The following is a 22,327-nucleotide window of genomic DNA, read 5'->3' on the forward strand; positions in this document are numbered from 1 at the left end:
GTCTTCATTGCTGCGTGGGCTTTCTCTAGTTGTGGAGAGTGGACACCACTCTAGTTGTGGTACTTGGGGTTCTCATTGCTGTGACTTCTCTCTTATTGCAGAACGTGGGCTCTAGAGTGCTCAAGCTTCTAGAGCACTGCATGTCATTGTGGCATGCATGTTCAGTAGTTGCAGCTCGTGGGCTCTAGAGCGTGGACCCCATTTGTGGTACACGGGCTTAATTACCTGGTAGCATGTGGAATCTCCAGATGAGGGATTAAACCCAACCCAGGGATTGACAGGCAGATTCTTAACCACTGGACCACCACTCTAGTGCTAATGGTTTTATGCATTTTCTATGTTCATTTACTTCTTTTGATATAAAAAATCAAAGGGATTCTTTGTATGGATGATGAATTATCTGTTGCATCTAAAATAAAGGTAGATTTTTATTTAATATTTTGTCCCCTCAAAGTATTGTATTTTTTAATTCAATTTTGGGTATAAATGTGGCATTTAGGGGGCAGATCTTAACCACTTTGGTATTATGTGTTTTTTCCTTTAATATTCTGTTTTGATTGGACAAAGTTTAAACACCTTGCTCTGTAATTACTTTACCCTTAGTAATAATTATTAGCCTGTGTAATAAACTTTTTTTATTATTTCAACTTTTACTTTAGCTTTTTAATGATCTGTATAAAAATAATGCAAACCGTGCTGAGAATACAGAAAGAAGGCAAAATCAGAATTATTTTATGGAAATGATGACTGTAGAAGGAGTCTATGATTACCTGATGTATGTAGGTAAGATATCCATGGTTACTGTTAAAACCCGTGTTATATTTCTTCTGTGATGCAAATTAATGCTCTTGTGTATTGCTCCATTATATATTTTTTGAATTGAAGGTACTTTTAAAATTAAGAATTCAATACATAGAATATAATTGGTCTTGAACATATTAAAGTTATTAGTCTTTAAAAATAAAATATTGACCGTTTGTATTTTTTGTATTGGAAAATGTTCAGGTGTCTATTTATCTTAATGAAATGTTCTGTGTGATCCTTCTCAGGACAGGTGGTTTTCCAGGTTCCTGACTGGCTTCATCATCTCTTAATGGGAACTCGAATCCTCTTTAAAAACACCCTGGAAATGTATACTGATTACTATCTTCATTGTAAGCTAGAGCAACTCTTTCAGGAGCACCGTCTGGTTTCACTTATAACACTTCTCAGAGGTTTGTATTTCCTCATGTGTTTGTTTCATGTTTGAGTACTCAATTTTTATTTAATTTTAATTAGATCTCAAAGAGTGAGAAGCCTGGCTTTGCTTTGCTTTTATTAGTATTGCTCCTATGAGGAAATACTTTGTATATAATAGGTGAAAATTCCTGCAAATGTTTCTTTTTTAAAAAATTTATTAATTTTTTATAAGATTCTTTTTTTAAGATTTATTTTATTCATTTATTTATGGCTGCTTAATCAATGGAAACAGCAACCCACTCCAGTGGGGTCAACCACACAGTCCATGGGGTTGCAAAGAGTCGAACACAACTGAGCATTTATGGCTGCGCTGGGTCTTCGTTGCTGTACTCGGGCTTTCTCTAGTTGCAGCGAGTGTGGGCTACTTGCTAGTGGTGGTGAGCTAGCTTCTCATTGCAGTGGTTTCTCTTGTGGAGCACAGGCTCTGGAGCACAGGATCAGTAGTTGTGACTCTCAGCCTTAGTTGTCCCTCAGCATATGGGATCTTCCCAAACCAGGGACTGAACTGTCCCCTACATTGGCAGGTGGATTCTTTACTACTGAGCTACCAGGGAAGCCCTAATTTTTTGTTTTTAATTGGAGGATAATTGCTTTATAATGTTGTGTTGGTTTCTGCTGTATATCAACATGAACCAGCTATATATATATACACATGTCCCCTCTCTCTTGAACCCAGCAAATATTTTTTGTCTCTTTTTAGATGCTGTATTTTGTGAAAACACTGAACCTCGCTCTCTTCAAGATAAGCAAAAACGAGCAAAGCAGACTTTTGAAGGAATGATGAACTACATTCCAGGTATAATATTTAAAAAGTAGTTTAATATAGATTAGCACTCTTTGGTGGTCACAATGTATAGTAATTATTGAGGCAATTTTTACTGTGAGTTTTTATTTTAGAAGTAGTTATAAGAACCAGTTAAAATTAACTCATTCATTAAATGGAATTTGGTTTTTATGTTAGCACTAAGAACTTTTAGATAAGGCTGTTTCTACTCACACAATAGTTGGATTCTTTCAGTAACTTAGAATCAAACTGATCATAGTGGTATGTCTGTGGGACAGCTGGAGTCCTGCTGTTCACTTCACCATGAGGAGAGCTACATTAGTGTGTGTGAGTTAGAGGTCAGAATTCATTCATCCTGAGTTTATTGAACACCTTCCATGTGCCAGGCACTTAGCACAGTGCAGGAGATATAAAAATTGTACTTGGGTAGCTCAATGGCAACCCACTCCAGTGTTCTTGCCTGGAGAATCCCAGGGACGGTGGAGCCTGGTGGGCTGCCATCTGTGGGGTCACACAGAGTCGGATACGACTGAAGCGACTTAGCAGCAGCAGCAGCAGCAGCTCAATCTGGCAGGAAGATAGACACACAGACAAGATGTACCTGTGATAATAGAGGCTTGTTTAGGTTATGCAGTATCTCAAAGGAGGAGGGTGAATCCCTCTCATAAAGGAGGTAGGCTTGAGTGAATGGTTAGTAACCTCTTACTGAGATGTGAATATAAGGAAAAAACATCAAGGAGTCAAAGCAGATGATACTTAATTTAGGACATTTTGAACGTGACAAGCCTAACTATACATTATTCAGGATGCATTGTCTCGTAATCAATTAAATATCCAGGTTTTGGAATTGGAGGAGCAATGATATGAGATCTGGGAGTCAGGTAATGCCCAGCAAGAAAATATAGAGTAAACCTGAAGATGTCTTAGAGAATTCTCATCATTGAAAAATGAGTCTCAGAATGGTCCTGCTTAATTTTGAAGACAATTTCTGTCCCCAGTCTGAATGTAAACGTGAACCACAGCTGTTCTTGAGTGACTCTTCTGTAGGTGTATGATGAAGTCATTTCTTCCTTCTTTAGTAATGTAATATAGAGACCTATGTTTGTAATATAGCATTCATGATTTTGACTTAGTTTTAATATTTAGAAACATGGAAAGCCAGTGAATATAATAATTGTAATTTTGCTCAGCCATGAATTTGAGTCACATCTGCTTCAAGACTTCCATTTGGAAAGGGGTGATTTAGCTAGTGAGGAAGCATAGCATGCCTTTCTGCTCTCCTCTACTCATTTCCTCCTTAGTGATTCTTGAAGAATCTGAAAGGATCGTCTGTTTTTGTCCATGATGCTTCATGCATATTAATTGGGAAATTCTGTGTAGTATTGGTGAATTAGGGGATTCACAAAGATGCATTGTGGCCCATCTCTCTTGAAAAATATCAAGGATCTACTGAACTTCCTATAAACTGAATTTTGCCTCTCAGGGTTAGATTTACCCTGTAAAAGCAAACATAAAATGAAGATTTTCCTTGAACAACATTAAGTGTTTCATGATGATTGGAGAGGAAAGGACAAATATTTGAGCACCTTGTTTACTTAATAAGCTTTTTTTCCTGCTTGGAGGAAACCATTCAGCACAGATTTTAATAAGGACTGACTGTGGTACCAGGAGTGATACATGACAGCTGTGTAGTCAAACATGAATTAGAACTTTTGGGAGCATACTTGTGTTTAAACAGTTTCCCAAAAGATTGTTCTGTAAAATAGTTATTAGTAATTTTGCAAAAAGTACTGAAATAAATTAGTCATATTCATTGAAGAGAGTCTCTGTTCACCATAAAATTAAATTAATTAAATTTTAAAAAACATTAACATATTCAAACATGAAAATACGAAGAGTGAAAAGTAGAAGTGATCCTGTCCCTACTGTGCAGAAGTAGCGGTATGCTCCAACTGGTGTTAATCCTAACAGACAGTTTCTTTGTATCTCTCTCTCTATATGCACAGGTGTATGTACCTAGTGTTTTATCTTATTTTACTTGAACGGGATAATAGAATATGTATTGTTTCCCAACTGTCTTTTATCCTTTAATAGTGTAAGCAGATTTCTTTACGGTAACATTCCTAAGAGCTTACAGCTATGCTTTGTGTGTTGTGAATCTTTAAATTCAGGACACATGATGCTGCATTTCTCAACTTGACCACAGAGCCCTTTTTTCCAAGAGGTTCTTACTGAAGCACTGATTTAGGAAATGCTGACTTACAGATTTTACGTAATACCTGGGGGAGAGGGTAGAGATTTTGCTTTATGATCCAGTAAATGATGAGTCACTTTATAATATAAAATTGTTTCACATGTGGCTTTCTTGTTTAGATTTGATAGTCAAGTGTATTGGTGAAGAAGCCAAGTATGAAAGCATCAGACTTCTTTTTGATGGTTTACAGCAGCCAGTTCTCAACAAGCAGGTAAAATTCATTAAAGCAGACTGACTCGTGTCAGCTTAGCTTAGTGAATGACACAGTAGTGTGTCTGGTATGTTAACTGTGACGTGATACTGTGCTAAGTGAAGGCAGTGTAATTCAAACATGCGGATGGAATAAAAGTGTCTCTTGTTAACTCTTTTTGCTCGTTTTTTTTTTTTTTTAAATAACATGATTGAAAATAAATATTCATTATAGGGAATTTGAAATATACCAAGCAGATTCTTTACCACTAGCACCACCAGGGAAGCAAAAATTCATGAAATAAAGTAAAAATTTATATATCAAGAATTCTGTCATTTATTCAGGTTGTATAGAATAACTGCAGTTAACATTTTACTGCTTATCAGTTCAGTTCAGTCACTCAGTTGTGTCCAACTCCTTGTGACCCCATGGACTGGAGCACACCAGGCCTCCCTGTCCACCAATTACTGGAGTCTACTAAAACTCATGTCCACTGAGTCGGTGATGCCATCCAACCATCTCATCCTCTGCTGTCCCCCTTCTCCTCCCGCCTTCAGTCTTTCCCAGCATCAGGGTCTTCCCCAGTGAGTCAGTTCTTCACATCAGGTAGCCAAAGTATTGGAGTTTCAGCTTCACCATCAGTCCTTCCAATGAATATTCAGGACTGATTTCTGTTAGCATGGACTAGTTGGATCTCCTTGCAGTCCAAGGGACTCTCAAAAGTCTTCTCCAACACCACAGTTCAGAAGCATCAATTCTTCGGTGCTCAGCTTTCTTCACCATCCAACTCTCACATCCATACATGACCACTGGAAAAACCATAGCCTTGACTTGACACACCTTTGTTGGCAAAGTAATGTCTCTTCTTTTGCGTATGCTATCTAGGTTGGTCATAACTTTTCTTCCAAGGAGTAAGCATCTTTTAATTTCATGGCTGCAGTCACTATCTGCAGTGATTTTGGAGCCCCCAAAAGTAAAGTCCGTCACTGTTTCCACTGTCTCCCCATCTATTTGCCATGAAGTGATGGGACCAGATGCCATGATCTTCGTTTTCTGACTGTTAGTTAGCTTTAAGCTAACTTTTTCACTCTCCTCTTTCACTTTTATCAAGAGGCTCTTTAGTTCTTCTTCACTTTCTGCAATAAGGGTGGTGTCTTCTGCATATCTGAGGTTATTGATATTCCTCCCAGCAATCTTGATTCCAGCTTGTTCTTCTTCCAGCCCAGCATTTCTCATGATGTACTCTGCATAGAAGTTAAATAAGCAGGGTGACACTCTACAGCCTCGACATACTCCTTTCCCTATTTGGAACCAGTCTGTTGTTTCATGTCCAGTTCTAACTGTTGCTTCCTGATCTGCATACAGATTTCTCAAGAGGCAGGTCAGGTGGTCTGGTATTCCCATCTCTTTCAGAATTTTCCACAGTTGATTGTGATCCACACAGTCAAAGGCTTTGGCATAGTCAGGAAAGCAGAAATAGATGTTTTTCTGGAACTCTCTTGCTTTTTCAATGATCCAATGGATGTTGGCAATTTGATCTCTGGTTCCTCTGCCTTTTCTAAAACCAGCTTGAACATCTGGAAGTTCATGCTTCACGTACTGTTGAAGCCTGGCTTGGAGAATTTTGAGCATTACTTTGTTAGCGTGTGAGATGAGTGCAATTGTGTAGTAGTTTGAGCATTCTTTGGCATTGCCTTTCTTTGGGATTGGAATGAAAACTGACCTTTTCCAGTCCTGTGGCCACTGCTGAGTTTTCCAAATTTGCTGGCATACTGAGTGCAGCACTTTCACAGCATCATCTTTCAGGATTTGAAATAGCTCACCTAGAATTCCATCACCTCCACTAGCTTTGCTTGTACTGATACTTTCTAAGGCCCACTTGACTTCACATTCCAGAATGTCTGGCTCTAGGTATGTGATTATACCATCATGATTATCTGGATCATGAAGATCTTTTTTGTATAGTTCTGTGTATTCTTGCCATCTCTTCTTAATATCTTCTGCTTCTGTTAGGTCCATACCATTTCTGTCCTTTATTGAACCCATCTTTGCATGAAATGTTCCCTTGGTAGCTTTAATTTTTTTGAAGAGATCTTTGATCTTTCCCATTCTATTGTTTTCCTCTACTTCTTTGCACTGATCACCGAGGAAGGCTTTCTTATCTCTCCTTGCTATTCTTTGGAACTCTGCATTCAAATGGGCATATCTTTCCTTTTCTCCTTTGCCTTTAGTCTCACATATTCTGTTGAGACCTGAGCACAGTTAAAATTTTGCATCAGGCTTGTTTTCTTTAAAATTGTTGTTATATACAAAATATTTAACATATAAATTCTGAGGCATAATAATAAAGTGTAAACATGTGAAAACATATCTATCTAAAACTCATCCTAAAAATAGAACATTATGGATCTTGTTGAAACTACTTTTTTTTTTTTTTTTTGGTCTAATTCCTTAAAATCTTTTTTTTTTTGCATTTTAGCTGACTTATGTTTTATTGGACATTGTGATACAAGAACTGTTTCCAGAACTCAATAAGGTAACTAAAAAGCAGCAGTACTTTATGTTCTTAATGGTGTACTGACATTTTGTTAGGGACATAAAAATTAAGGAAATCCTTGTGATCGTTTTAAAAATGAATAACCTTAACAAATAGCTCCTTGTATTTTCTTCATTCAACATGCTTAAACATAGAGTGGATTTGAGGATGTACGAACTGAATAGCCCCTGCCTTGCCTTCCCCCCTTCCTGATTCCAGTCAGATGGGATCTGTAGAGCCTCACCAGAGGAAGGTGTGAGTGTACATCCTATCTCTAGGATGGGCCAAGCTCTGCAGGCTGTCATCTGCACACTGAATGCTGTGTGAGCATTTTTAAAGCAGTTGAGCTTATATGAAGCCAAGAACACAAAATGAATGGGAGTTGGAGGATAGTGATACTATTATTACCTTGAATCCTGCAGAATTTGAGTTTTGATGAAATAACTAACTATTCAGGGTTGTGATACAGCAGTGAAATGTTAGTTTTATAGAGGGAACTAGATTTGGACTATTTACCTATTGAATACAGGTTTTCAAGTTATAGCAGTATTCAGTGTGTATTAAAACAGGGTGGCAGTTGCAGACATTTTGTGTTCAATTTACGTAGGAATCAGTACCAGGAAATTCCAGCTCTGTTTGAGACTTTATGAGATCTATCACATGCTTTTTTTTCTCCTCTCTAAAACATAAATATCATCTGTGGCATATGCAGGTTTTAACACATATATATATGTTTTAGATTAGAATTTTAATACACTGGAACTGTTAGGCAATTCACAAATGAATTCTTGTTTGTTTTTTTCTCTTCTATTAAGTAGATTTATTTTTACTTTAGGTGCAAAAGGAAGTTACATCTGTGACGTCCTGGATATAAACCTTTGGATTTGGGATAGAATAACCAGTTGAAATGTTTGCTGTGCTAGTGTAGTATATATGGACTGTTTTTTCTTTTACTTTTGTATATTCCTGTATATATCATGTAATTCATTGTCTGACGTTTTGATTTTGTTGTTTTAATAAAGACTAACAAATTTAATAATGACGAAAACTGATTGGGTCTCATGGCCTTTCCTTTTACATCTCTTATCCAAATTTTCTTAGATCTGTGTCACTTGTTATTTCTGTTTTTAAAAGAGATAATTCATAATCTTCTTGGGGCAAATCAGTTAGACTGATACCTTTGAAAGTATTGCATCACTTTGAAAATAATTATTTTTAGCGCAGAGATCTGATTTGCTGTCATATTTGGAGTTAATAAATTTTAGCAGATTTATTCCACTCCCCCTTTTCATTTTTATGTGTAGGTAACTGTGTGTCTGTAAAGAAGACATACTTTATGAGTTTTTCATAACAAATAAGGGACTTCCTACTCTTCCTAGATGATTGACAGGTTATATGTAGACCTTTTGAGTGTGAAAACCGAGTACTTAACAGATATTTGTGATTGTGTGGTTACAACTGCATTTCACTGAACATCTGTAACTATAATCCAAAAGCTTATATAAACAGTTTAGTCAAGTGGATTTTTGGTTTATGTTGTCTCTCCAAAAGAAAGGTATGAATTAACTGTATTCTTTGGGGAAAGTTAAATAATTATTTTTAAAGGTTCAGTATTTAGAGTTTTGCTTATAATTGCTTTTCATGCTGTATTTTTCTCCCTGAATCATGTTTGTCTTTCAAGATCGGGCATTTTGTGTTTGGTTATTGGCTGTGATGTACATTCAGAATATATTTATTGAGTTTCAACCATGTATCAAATGCTGATAATGTGGGAACTCTAAATATAATTTGTAAAGTGAAACCAGTTGAATGATACTGTTCAGTTATTTTTTTCCCAGTTTTGAAAAATGGTCTTTAGATATTATAAAAATTTTTTAAGGTTTTGCCAGTAGTTCTGTTATCTTTTAAATTGCTGAAAAATTCTAAACTGTGTATGAGTTTCTGTGCATCAGTACTTTTAACCAAGCCTTCAACATTTTACTTACTTCTCAGGGGCAGGTGGGAAATTAATCAAGCTAACTCTTCACATTTAAATCCATAGCATTTTGGCTGGAAGAATAAAATATTTACAGCCCTTTTATGCCTTTCTTAGCTACTTTTTATAAATTGTGATATTTTGTTTATTTAGATGAGAAAAAAATTCTTATGAGTGTCTCAAACAACCTAGGCTTACTCTGATAAAATACCGTAAATGGGGTGACTTAACAGAATTTTATTTCTCACAGTTCTGGAGGCTGGTAAGTCCAAGATCAAGGTGCCCAAAAGGTACATTTCATTCTGGATCCTCTTCCTTTGCTCTGCAGATGACTGCCTTTTTTCCCTGTGTACTCACATGACCACTGTGTTTGGCCGTGTGGGAAGAAAGAAAGAGATCTTTCACTATTCTCCTTTTCTTCTTATAAGGCCCTGAATGCTCTTAGGTTAAGCCCATGACCTCATTTAACCGTAATTACCTCCTAAAGGCATCATCTCCAAATATAGTCATATTGGGGTTTAGGGTTTTAACATGTGAATTTTAGAAGGACACATTTAAATCCATAGCAGTGGGTGAGCTCTGTTTAAAGAAAATGTAATGTATAAAAATCTATAAATACAAAGTCATTTGCATAATAAAAGAGGAAGGAACTGGATGCCTTCCCCATTGGTCAGGCATTTTATATTACATTTCACCATGCAGTAACTGTGAGATGGTATTATTCCTCTCTTGTTATTTATACTGAAGCTAGAGAGAGCAGTGAAGCTGGAATTCAAACAGCTCCGTCTCTAGTCTTGTACTCTTTCAGTGTTGCCCCATGAAAGGAGCCTTTACTTCCAAAAGTGATTACTCGAGATTCCTTTAATGGTCCTTGGTGCATTTCAGATATTTTACTTTGCACTTTCCTTTCTATCCATCTTTATGTATGTCTTATACTGCATGAGTTTTACGTTTTGAAATGTGTTTAGAGAAATAACTCTGGTTGCAGGGGTAAATTAAACAGATGAGAAGACACTGAAATTTATAAAGGACATGATGTCTGTGTTATAATCATTAAGCTATAGATATCAGAAGATTCTGAGAAATGGTTGAAACACTTAAATTATCATTTATTGGGACTTCCCTGGTGGTCCAGTGGTTAAGAATCTGCCTTCCAATGCAGGGCACTGGGGTTTGATCCATGCTGGGGGAACTAAATTCCTACATGCCCCCGGGAAAACTAAATGTAGCCCCCATGCGCTGCACCACAGCTAATGAGCCAGTGGGCCACAATTAAGTCAAGTACTGCAACAAGGATCCCACGTGCTGTGACTGAGACCCAACACAGCCAAATAGATACATGTTTTTAAAATTATTTATTGACTTACTAAAAACAGTTTACAATAAAAATATAAACAGAAGTCTAAATTTGCCATTGTTCTTCGTAGTGATATATACGTAAGTTGTAACTTCAGATATAGTCAACATTAGAATAAAAATTACCCACTGAATGAATGAGCAAACAAATAGATCTTGCTAGTCCACTCCACTTCCGTTTCAAAGACTGTTCTCTTTGATGTATATGTTAGCGTCTTCAATGTTGCTAGGTACATGAGGAGAAATCCTTAACCTGAGGCCTAAGGACCCTGGAAGATTTTTAAGTCCACTGCAAATGGTTTTTTATTTCACTTTTCTAAAAATTAATTTGATGGATGTTGATAATTTTTTTCTATCAAATTACACTAAAGTATTATTCCAGGTATTGGATGTGGCTGTATTCCAATAAAACCTTATTTATGTGAAGCAGTGGCAAGCAAGATTTGGCCTTTAGGTCCCTGATGTAGAGAAACAGAAGTGGAGAGGGAAAAGGGATCCTATTAGAAAAATTGTAATCACATTCAAATTAAGGAGCAGGGGCTGCATGTGTGCTTACTTAGTCACTTCAGTCACATCCAGCTCTTTGCCACCCCATGCCGCCAGGCTCCTCCGTCTGTGGGATCGAACCTGTGTCTCTTACGTCTGCTGCATTGGCAGGTGGGTTCTTGACCACTAGTGCTACCTGGGAAATCCAGGGAGCAGGGAAGGAGGCTAGAAAATTTATTTTTTATAAAAAGGCAGCTATCCTTTTCAGGGAAGACTTAATTGGCCTTTTGGTTGCAGAGGGGTTATAGTAAAAAAGAGGCAAACTGCTCTGCATGATGAAAAGGGTGGTTAGATAGAGAAATTATCTTCTGGAGGAACTGATACTGGAGAAAAAGGACTGTGTGGCTTTTGGCCTGAGTCCAGAGGGTGAGAGAGAGGTAGCAGAGAAGGGATTATTCATGGTTTATTCAATTTATTATGCACGTGTGTATTGAGCAATTACTATGTGCCAGGCAGTTTGAGATGCCAATGATACATTTGTGCATTTACACCTCATGCGAAGAGTTGACTCATTGGAAAAGACTCTGATGCTGGGAGAGATTGGGCGCAGGAGGAGAAGGGGACGACCCAGGATGAGATGGCTGGATGGCATCACGGACTCGATGGACGTGAGTCTGAGTGAACTCTGGGAGATGGTGATGGACAGCAACTCCTGGCGTGCTGCGATTCATGGGGTTGCAAAGAGTCAGACACGACTGAGCAACTGAACTGAAGCTTAAATGTAGCCCAGGAAACAGAGACAGTATAAACAGTGTAAATAAGAAAATAGTATATAGTATGTTAGAAAGTAACAAGTGCTCAGAAAAAAAATTAAACTAAAAAAGAGAATTGGGTTGCAGTTTAATGTGATCATTAACATTGAAGAAAAAGACCTGAAGGTGAGAGATTAAGCCGTGCAGATATTTGGGAGCCCATATTCCAAGTAGAGAAATAGCAAGTGGAAGGTTTAAGTGGAAGTACTTTTGAAAGAAATCGGCCCCAATCACGGTGCGTGAAGGTAGATAATGTCAGAGAAATGATGGGAAACAAGATCGCAATGGTCCTTGGAAGCCATTTTGATAACTCACTTCTATTTGGTCCATGATGGGAAGATTTTGAGCACACGAGCAACGTCATCTTTCTAATACTGTGATAGAATCTCTTTGGTTACTGTGTTGAGAGTGTTGAGAAGAGACTAAAGTGGAGTAAAAGTAGAGACAGAGGATTTCCCTAATGGTTACGAATCTGCCTGCCATTGCAGGGGAGACAGGTTCACTCCTGGTCTGGGAAGGTTCCACATGCCTCTGGGCAGCTAAGCCTGTGTGCCACAAGCACTGAGCCCATGCTCTAGAGCCTGTGCTCCTCACAAGAGAGGCCACCGCGATAAGTCCACACACCGCAACGAAGAGTAGCCCCACTCCCTGCAGATAGAGAAAGCCCTCGCGTAGCAACAAGAACCTGCGTGGCCAATAAATGAATAAGTAAACATTTTAAACAGAGACAAATGGCTCATTTAGGAGGCTGATGAAGTAATTCAGATGACATGACAGTGATTTGAATCAGGGCAGTACTTGTGAAGTTTTTGAGAAGCTGAAGTCTCTTTTTAGTTCTTTTAGTCAGGAAACAGAATTTACTGATGGACAGGTTGTGAGTTTGAGAGAAAAACAGCAGCTAAGGATATTCCAAGATTCAGTTTGAGCAATAAGAATGATGAAGGGTCCATGAAATGAGCTGAAGGGAGTTGTGCCTGGCACCAGTTTTCAGGAGGGATCAAGAATCCACTTTTGGGCATGTAAAGTTTGGGTTGCCTATTAATCATCTCAACTAGAGATGCCAAGTAGGCCATTGTATTTGTGAATCTAGAGTCCATGGGAGAGATGTAGGCAGGGGTATAAATTTGAGAGTCACCAGCCTTACTATGTAAAACTGAATGAGAGCACAGAGAGATTAAGTGTAAAGAGAAGACAGAAGCAGTCCAAGGACTGTCCCCCTGGGGCTCTCCAGTGCTTGACACTAAGAGAGCTGGAAAGGAACCCAAAAAGGACTCCAAGTGATGAGTTTGGTTAGTTGTTTAAATTTTTATTTATTTACTGATGACTGTGCTGGCTCAGTAGTTGTGGCTCCCAGGTTCTAAGCAACGGACTTGGTTGCTCCACAGTATTCAGGATCATCCCAGAGCAGGGGTCAAACCTGTTTCTCTTGCATTGGCAGGCAGATTCCTTACCACTGAGCCACCAGCGAAGCCCTGGTTGATGCTTTTTAGGAGCACTGCTGTCTCACATTGAGTTGTAAGTTTCCTTTTGCATTGTAACTCCCTCCATTCATGCCTAATCACTAAAGCTTTATTTTAACGCTTAAGCATTATGCTAGCTGCTCTTGGTGAAGATAGTACTATATCCATATTTTAGGATAATGCAAGGTGGAGAAAAACTGGTGCAGCATGGAGAGGTGGTGATGAGGTTACCTGAAGAAATTGTGGAGCAGCCTAGAAGGGCTTCCCTGGTAGCTCAGCTGGTAAAGAATCCGCCTGCAGTGCCTGAGACCCCAGTTTCATTCCTGGGTTGGGAAGATCCTCTAGAGAATCGATAAGCTACCCACTCTGGCATTCTTGGGCTTCCCTGGTGGCTCAGACGGTAAAGAATCTGCCTGCAATGCGGGAGACCTGGATTCGATCCCTGGGTTGGGAAGATCTCCTGGAGAAGGGAACGGCTACTGCTACCCACTCCAGTATTCTGGCATGGAGAATTCCATAGACAGAGAAGCCTGGCGGGCTACAGTCCATGGGGTCACAAAGAGTCGGACACGACTGAGTGATTTCACTCACTTACACTAAAGCAAATGCAGCAACCTAGATATGTAAGCAAGCCCTGGCAACTCGCACAAATAGGAAGGGACCTGCCAAGTTATTTTTTTAAATTTAATTATTTTTGGCTGTGCTGGGTCTTCGTTGCTGTGTGCAGGCTTTCTCTAGTTGCGGCAAGCCGGGGCCACTCTCTAGTTGTACACAGGCTTCCCATTGCGGTGGCTTCTCTTGTGGAGCATGGACTCCAGAGTGCGTGGGCTTCAGTAATTTTAGTACTCAGGCTCGGTAGTTGTGGTGCACAGGCTTAGTTGCTCTGTGGCATGTGGAATCTTCCTGGACCCAGGGATCAAATCCATATCCCCTGAATTGGCAGGTGGACTCTTAACCACCGAGCCACCAGGGAAGCCCCCTGAGGGAACTTACTCTGTTGTAAACTGCTCAGCTCAGCTCTGCCACCAAATGGATCTAATGTGTCTGCCCAAGGTGTAATAGCTGGTCTGCTGTATCATCAGTATTAAATGAGGAAGATTCTTAGATGCATGGCCAGTTCAGGTAAATTAATTAAAATCCCCAACACTATATAATTTGAACATCTTTTATTTTTTGAAACCATTATTGTCATCAAAACAGATTCTGTACATAAAATTTATTTATTTATTTATTTATTTTTGGCCATGCCGTGTGGCATGTAGGGTCTTAGTTCCCTGACCAGGGAGAAGCCCACCACAGTGAAAGCATGGAGGCTTGACCACTGGACCACCAGGGAAGTCGCATTAGTCTTAAGTACCCTTTATCTACTGTTCTTTCCTACCTGAAAATTGAATGTATTTTTCTTATTTTTAGGGGGGTAAGATGGGATATAGGGAGGGCTGTCAGATGGCAGGGGGCTTATAATCATGGCCAGTGGTACCAGTGATGAACTGTTAAAAGAGTTTTCCTTCAGTCATATTGTCTTGGGTTGTAAGTATTTGCTTGAGAGAAGAAATAACTACCAAAGACAGAGTGTATCTTCAATTTTATTGTTTGGAACCTATAATTGAAAAGTATTTTTAGGTCATTTCTTAAACCACTGAACAATACAGGCACACAGATTTAGAAAACTTACAAAAATGTTCTTTAAAAATTTGTGCTTCAATAGGGTTTACCCTATTTTCCTGGCCAAGCATAAAAAATGTAGCCCAAATGCAGTCCTATTGACATTCTTCTCTTACAATCTTATTGGCATTCATTTATGGTCAATCTCCATATGCATAGAACCGAGGGCATTACTTTATTGCATCAATCTTTACAAAGAGGTTATGAAATTTAAAAGTACATTTGTATCAAGAGTACCTAATATTTGTAAACATTAAAAAACAAGCATTCTCACTCTTCAGTCCTTTAGTTGTTGTCTGCTCACTCTTTTTTAAGGTGAGGCCTCCCATTTCTCGTTGAATCATGTATACAATGAGGAGCAGGCTCACTTGGTCCCCACTACCCCTTTAAGCAAGTATTTGTGCATAAATCATGTATGGCATTAGTCTGGGTATTTCCTGAGCACTCACTCAGAGGGTGCTCCCACTCTCAGGCAGGAGTTCTTATGTCTGTGCTTGAGAATGACTGAGAGTGACTGTTCAAATATGGAGGCAGAGCTGACTTTAAACTTAGGTGGACCACTTGAAAAATCAACCTTGTCTCTCCTCTGGATTTTCCAAAAGTGAGGGGGGGTGAAGTATATATGTGTGTGCCTAGAATAAGTATATCTTGCTAGGAGACACAGGTGCAGGTTTAGAATTACACCTTCTCTAAGAAGGTTCTCTTTTTGTGACACCTTCCCATTAGGAAGGAGGAGGAAAGAAATGGAGAACTGATAGAATGTCATGAAATTATTAGTAGCTACTGCCGTGTGTTAGGCACTCTGCTGCTACTCCCTAGCAGATATCTATGTAGCAAGAGTAAATGGGCTTTATCTGTTTCTCTTCTCTAATGGAAGTTGTTCCTGGGCGTCCCAGTCTTTCCTTCCCCTTCTCCCTACCCCCAGATGGCCTTTTGCAGCTCCCGGCCTTTCCCATTATCTGCTGCCCTTTGTGTCCCAACTCCTCAAAGGTACATGGTGGTGAGAAAGAGAACACCACTGTGTGTTTAGTCCATTAAACTCCCTATCACATATACTAGCGAGGAAAAAAAGAGAGACCAGAAATAAAGCAGAGACTTGTCCTCCATCAGTGTGGGGCTCCAGTAAATATCATTCTGAACAGTAACTGGATTTAACTGAAGAGTGTGGGACTGAGGTCAGAGGGCCTAGGTCAGGTCTGGGATCTGTCACTTTTACCTATATGGCCTTAAGTCAGCTCTGAGCTTTAGTTTCTTCATCTTTCATACAAGAAGAAAACAATGCCTGTCTTTCCACGCACCAAAGTTATGGGCATCAAATAAGAAAACATGCTTAGAATTCCCTTGTAAATGATATAGTTATGTAAACATAAGTTGTTTGGTGGATTAGAATGGATATAAAAGAGAAAAAATGATGTGTATGGTTTAAAGGTGTTAAAGTTTTATTAAAATTTGCGTATGTAAACTAAAGATGGCTGGCCTTCTCGTCAGAGGTCCCATTTTCATTTCTTTTCCTGTGTGTTCACTAAGTTGCTGACCCTGAGTGATGATGTCAGTGTCTTTACTTACAACCCTCTAAGCTCAGCTTCTAGGAGACTGCAAAGATGGTCTGCGCCATCATAAAACCAGTTCCTAAAAAACCGACTTGAATCTCACGTGAGAAAAAAAATACAGTTCCATTAATGGCAAGGAGAATTTTTGGCTATTGGTGTAAAATAATGATCACTGCCAAAACTGAAAGAAATATTAAAGAAAAACTTTCACAGCAATGACTTCCTGCAGAAAACTGGATCCGACCTTCAACTGCTGGATAAAGCACTTTCATTTTTGAGATGTATCCGGAAACCACATTGATATCTTGGTCACCTAGAAAAATACATACATTATTTTAACTACAGAAGATGATTCATAAATAATAATAAGGGGAAAGCCAATGTATTTCTTTAAAGTCCTTTGTGATTATAAGAAGGAAGATACTCCTTTCATAAGTGAGGCTAAAGTATCACGAAAGACAAGGACAGTGGTGATCATAAGTGCAAAGAATCTGATTGCTTTTCATGTTTCAGATGAGAAATGTGCCCATTGTCTACTATTGGATAATTCAGGGGAATAGAGTCCTCTCAACTCTGAGATGACTTGGTAAGAAGGGCCTTCCTACCTAGGGACTTCCCTGACAGTCTAGTGGTTAAGAATCTGCCTTCCACTGCAGGGGACAAAGGTTTGATCCCTGGCTGGGGAACTAATATCCTAATGCCTGAAAGCAACTAGTAGCCCACACACCACAACCACTGAGCCTGCAGGCTCTGGAGCCTGTGTGCTACAAGTAGAGAGTCTGCCTGCCACAACTGAAACCTGAAGCAGCCAAATAAACATATGAATGTTTGAAAAGGAAAAGGCTGTTGTCATTATTGCCTCTGAACCACTCCAGAGTGGGGGCACTAAGGAACTGGGTTAAGATAATTAGTTGAGAAATAAATGTGGCTTTTTTGTTTTTTGGGTTTTTTTGTTGTTGTTGTTCTGCCTACTCAAGAATCATTTTCACATCATTGATGGTGAGATAATGGAGGCTTCATTTCCAAAAGAGAAGACAACTGACAAATACTAATCACCTGTAACTACAGCAAACCCACAGTGCCCTGGCAGACTTTTATTTTAAAAGCACCACTTCAAATCATATATCTGATAAGCGGTCAGTACCCCAAATCTGTAAAGAATGCACACAGCTCAATAGCCCACCCCCAAAAAATCTGATTAAAAGATGGGCAGAGGATCTGACATGTTTTTCCAAAGAAATGCAGATGACCAAAACCACATGAAAAGATGCTCAATATCATGAGTTATCAGAGAAATGCAAATCAAAACCACAAAGAGTTACCACCTCACACCTGTTAGAACAACTATGACCAAAACGACAAAAAATGTCAGTGAGGATGTGGAGAAAAGGAGCTCTTGTGCATTGTGTGCAAAAATGTAAATTGGTGCAGCTGCTAAGAAATATAGTAGGAGGCTCCTCAAGAAATTGAAAATAGAACTCCCAAATGATTCAGCAGTTCCACTCCTGAGTATATACCTAAGAAAATGAAAATACTAATTTGAAAAGATATGTGCACTTCTGCGCTCATTACAGCATTATTTACAATAGCCAAGATAAGGAAGTGTGTTAGTCACTCAGCTGTGTCCAATTCTTTGCGACTCCATGGACTGTAGCCTGCCAGGGCCTTCTGTCCATGGAATTCCCCAGGCAAGAATACTGGAGTGGGTTGCCATTTCCTCCTCCAGGGGATCTTCCCAACCCCGGGACGGGACCCAGATCTCTGGCATTGCAGGCAGATTCTTTACCATCTAAGCCACCAGGGAAGCATAAGGAAACAAATGTCCATTAACGGATGGATGAATAAAGATGTGTGTATATATATACAATGAAATACTCTTCAGCTATTTAAAAAAATGACCTTTTGCCATTTGCAACTACATGGATGGCCCTTGAGGACATTATGCTAAGTGAAATAATTCAGACAAGACAAATGCCATAAATTCAACAACAGCAAAGCAAGCAAGCTCAGTTACAGAGAACAGACTGATGGTTCCTAGAGGTGGAGGGAGTTGGGATTGGTTGAGGATGCAAATGGGTGAAGGGAGTCAAAAGTTAATACAAACTTCCAGTTATAAATAAGTCCTGAGGCTGTAATGTATAGCATAGTGAATATAGTTATTAATACTATTGCATATTTGAACATTGATACAAGAATAGATCTTAGAAGTCCTCATTACAAGAAAATTTGTAATTATGTAAGGTGACATTAATGGACTTAACGTGGTGATCATTTTGCAATATATACAAAATGGAATCATGTTTTATACCTGAAACTAATGCTATATTTCAATTATACCTCAATAAAACAATGTATTACTATAGTACTTAAAAAGAACCCTTCTCTGCAGTGGTTCTCACCCCTGGGTATACATCAGAATCACTGCAAAGCCTTTTGCTCCAACCAAGTAAATCAGACTCTCTTAAAAGACAGGACCAAGCTGGTATTTAATTTAAAATACTCCCCAAGTGATTCTAATGTATGATGAGGGCTGAGAACACTTGCAGCCAAAGCTTTCTCAGCCTTCCATGTGAGATCTTTCTCTCCAGCACTCACTAGTCTGGGCTTGAGTGATACACAGCCATTAACTTTGTTTCATGCAGGACTCGAGAGGACACCTTCTAAGCCTGCCTTTCCACTTCCTATCATGGAATGGTTGGAAGTAGCTGGCGCCTTTCCTCCCAGGAAGGGCTGCCTCCTTGGCCCTGACTCTGCCCTCCACCCTCCTTGGGATATGCAGCTATGGTGGCAGGACCCTCATGATAAAGCTGTAGAGACGGACACAGAGAAGCTCTGCGGGTGTCTTGTGAACACAGTAGGTTTTGCCCTGGAGAACAGGAAGGGGTTGTGTACTGGCAGTGTACTCCACGCACAGGAAGTGGTTCTCAATTGAATTTTTGAAAATGAGGCTGGGGTATAATGACCCTCACCTGGGGTCAACTTGGTGGTTCCTATGATGTCCTCCACCAACACATTGTGCTGAATGGGGCAGGGGGCATATCCCATTTGTGCCTACCTGACCTTCTCACACCAAAAGCTTCTTCAAGAAAGTTGAGGTGATTTGGGGGCTTCCCTGGTGGTGCAGTGGGTAAGAATCTGCCTGCCAGTGCAGGAGACAGGGGTTCAATCCCTGATCTGGGAAGATTGCACATAGAGTGGAGCATCTAAGCCCTTGTGCCACAACTGCTGAGCCTGTTTCAGAGCCTGAGCTCTGCAACGAGAAAAGCCACCACAGTGAGGAGCGTGGGCACTGCAACCAGGAGTAGCCCCTTGCTAGCTGCAACTAAAAGAGAAAAAGCCAGAGCAAACTAACCAAGACCCACCCCAAAATAAATTTTTTAAAAGTTGAGACGATTAATTATGCTTTCCCGCATCCAACCTAAAAATGCCACATGTTTATATTTCACAATTTAAATAGCTGCTTAGCTGCACTTTTAAAAGTTTTAAAACAATTTTGATGTAAAAATATGTTTTCCCGGGGTGTGGATGGATGGGTTGAGTGCTGGGGAGAGGTGAGACTACTTCGCTAGGCTGTTTCCGAACAAAGTGGGAGGGAGCTGGCTGTAGGGGCAGATCTGGTTTCTGGCTTTGCCCTCCTGGTGTCATCGTGGGCTGCCCCCCTCTTGGAATCTGTTCTGTTCTCGGGTACCTTTGGGTTAGGGAGGGGAAGAGACGCTTGTGCTTACCAGAGTCATGTTTTATCATTTCATCTTTTATCATCCGGAACCCGTCTCCACCACTGACAAGGAAGCTTGGGAGGATCACCTTGTACACCTTATCCATTCTGAGAGGCTCATAACTGGGCACACGACACTGGGTGCAAAGAACCTCTAGTTTGACGACCCTGTCCCCAGGGTTTCGGGAAATATCATACACCACGTGAATTCCTAGAAAAGAAATGAGGCTGTAGGTTTTCACTGGATCCAAAGGAAAATTTTTGTTTTCTGAGAAAGATTTTGGCCCAAATCTGGAGTTAGGGGACTGCGGCTTAGTTTTCATTTAGTTAGAGCGAAACTTCAGCAAGAGAGCTGAAGTGACGTTGGAGCTACTGTATCTGGTTAAGTTTATCCTTGAGTCTTTCTGGGAGGCCTGAGAACCCCTGGAAGGGAAACTGGCTCTAGCCCAAGGTGGGCAATCTGGGACTCTGCAGGGAGAAACCACACCTTTTTAAAATTCACTTCATGAATTAATCGGTCCAGCAACTTGGTTCAGTAGCTTTGGAAAATGAGGAACAGATGAGAGATACAGGATATTTACCATTTTGCTGACCAACAAATAGTTAATAATTTGGCCTGGGTGACTTCTGTGAAACATACAGCTACCCAACACAGTGCCTCTCTCTGTTCCCTCTGCTCTCTCCTGGAAAACACAGAATATCTGGGCAACCCTATAGGCAGCAGGTGGGACTCCACCAACCTCTGCAGCCCCTCAGTCCCAGTAGTGAGGTGCTCTGGGACTTCCCAGAAGGGGGAAGACTTGAAAAGCAATCAGACCCCTCAAGTGGGGCCTACCATCTATAGTACAAACAGTGAGGTCGGACTGTGGTGTCAGAGTCAATTAAGATTATTCATATTAATTTTAACTCATTGGGCTGTGGAATCAGTGATTGACAAAAGCACTTTAGAAGTCCTTAACAATTTGGGAAGCATTTATTTTCCTTCCACTTCCATGGCAATCCATAAGATAAGCAGGCACATTTTCTTACTGTTCTCTGAGAGGCTGAATGAAGACTTGCCCCAGGTCCCATTGGAACTAGAACCAGATTCCAATGTCTTGTCCTGGCTGCCCCTGGCAGAAATCATCTTTGTTTATAGTGATCGGACATTGCATTCCCTTGAACCTATGCATGCTTCAAGGCAATTACCAGGCAATGGAACAGAAAAAGGTTTGGTTTGTTTTTGTTTTTACAAAGAATATTGAATGTTTAAACAACTAAGGTAGAAGGCAATGGCATCCCACTCCAGTACTCTTGCCTAGAAAATCCCATGGACGGAGGAGCCTGGTAGGCTACGGTCCATGGGGTCGCTAAGAGTTGGACACAACTGAGCGACTTCACTTTCACTTTTTTTCACTTTCACGAACTGGAGCAGGAAATGGCAACCCACTCCAGTGTTCTTGCCTGGAGAATCCCAGGGACGGGGGAGCCTGGTGGGCTGCCGTCTGTGGGGTCGCACAGAGTCGGACATGACTGAAGCAACTTAGCAGCAGCAGCAGCAGACCTCAAGGCAGCTGACCTGCTTAGACCCAGAGGGCTAGCTCCTCAGAGAAGATCGTTTGATGTCCAAATCAGACTTGGCAAATATTGCTCATTTTCAGGGCCCTGGGGCTTTGACCCCGACCTATTCTCAGTGGTCTGGGAGTCCACAGCCACTGAAAGACTGTGCATTGGTGCTGGGTGTGTGAAGCCCAAGCAAACCTGGCCAGGATGTCCTGGTGAGGCGGGGAGCTAAGCCAACCAGCAGGAAGCCTCCCCTCACCTTGGAAGGTGACTTACCTCCCACCTGCAGAAACTCGCCCGTGGCCTGGCCGTAGCGGTACACACTGTGCTCGAAGGCCTTCTTCAGGGTGGAGCCTTTTAACTGGATCAGGTCAAAGGTGCCTCCAAAGGGCAACACAGCAGCCAGGTTCTCCCAGGTAATCGTGCCTGAGGGTAGTCACAGATGAGGCCAGAGGGAAAATGGCTTGCGAACAAGCCCATTGTCCGCAGAGGAGGTAAAGGAGACGGGGCCTCGAGGAGGCTATGAGGACAGCACAGTCTGAGTGTTCCTGATGCTCGGGAAGACAGGGATCAGGAGGCCCCTGGCTGTTCCCTCCTCCACTGAGACTATTTTGACAGTATATCAGGGAAGATGATTAGGGCTTCCTAATCAGGTGGGTCAGTGGTAAAAAACCCGCCTGCCAATGCAGGAGACATGAGAGGCCCGGGTTTGATCACTGGGTTGGGAAGATCCCCTGGATGAGGCCATGACAACCCACTCCAG

General features: G+C 40.6%; 2 protein-coding genes across 12 annotated transcripts in view; one reads left to right on the forward strand and one right to left on the reverse strand.

Moving 5' to 3' along the window:
- SNX14 (sorting nexin 14) overlaps positions 1-8,051 on the forward strand; it is a 71,619-nt gene extending 63,568 nt beyond the window's left edge. For 4 of the 9 annotated variants that reach the window (XM_012182824.5, XM_012182826.5, XM_012182825.5 and 1 more), the window contains 6 exons: positions 660-783; positions 1,050-1,214; positions 1,940-2,035; positions 4,397-4,488; positions 6,947-7,003; positions 7,839-8,051. In XM_012182824.5, the coding sequence (XP_012038214.1) occupies positions 660-783; positions 1,050-1,214; positions 1,940-2,035; positions 4,397-4,488; positions 6,947-7,003; positions 7,839-7,877 (573 nt within the window). In that variant the 3' untranslated portion in view covers positions 7,878-8,051. Of the gene's footprint in view, positions 1-659; positions 784-1,049; positions 1,215-1,939; positions 2,036-4,396; positions 4,489-6,946 lie in introns of those variants that run through there. The other 5 variants (XM_060419576.1, XM_060419578.1, XM_060419577.1 and 2 more) reach the window with 2 other exon arrangements.
- A 6,611-nt stretch (positions 8,052-14,662) lies between these two features.
- The window catches only part of NT5E (5'-nucleotidase ecto), a 69,838-nt gene continuing 62,173 nt past the window's right edge, over positions 14,663-22,327 (reverse strand). For 2 of the 3 annotated variants that reach the window (XM_060419587.1, XM_060419589.1), the window contains exons 7-8: positions 21,841-21,990; positions 14,663-20,233 (exon numbers count right to left, since the gene is read on the reverse strand). In XM_060419587.1, coding sequence (XP_060275570.1) covers positions 19,743-20,233; positions 21,841-21,990 — 641 coding nt within the window. In that variant the 3' untranslated portion in view covers positions 14,663-19,742. The remainder of the gene's footprint in view (positions 20,234-21,840; positions 21,991-22,327) is intronic. The other variant, XM_004011302.6, reaches the window with a different exon arrangement.

This window comes from Ovis aries, chromosome 8, assembly GCF_016772045.2.
Source record: "Ovis aries strain OAR_USU_Benz2616 breed Rambouillet chromosome 8, ARS-UI_Ramb_v3.0, whole genome shotgun sequence".
Lineage (NCBI taxonomy): Eukaryota > Metazoa > Chordata > Mammalia > Artiodactyla > Bovidae > Ovis > Ovis aries.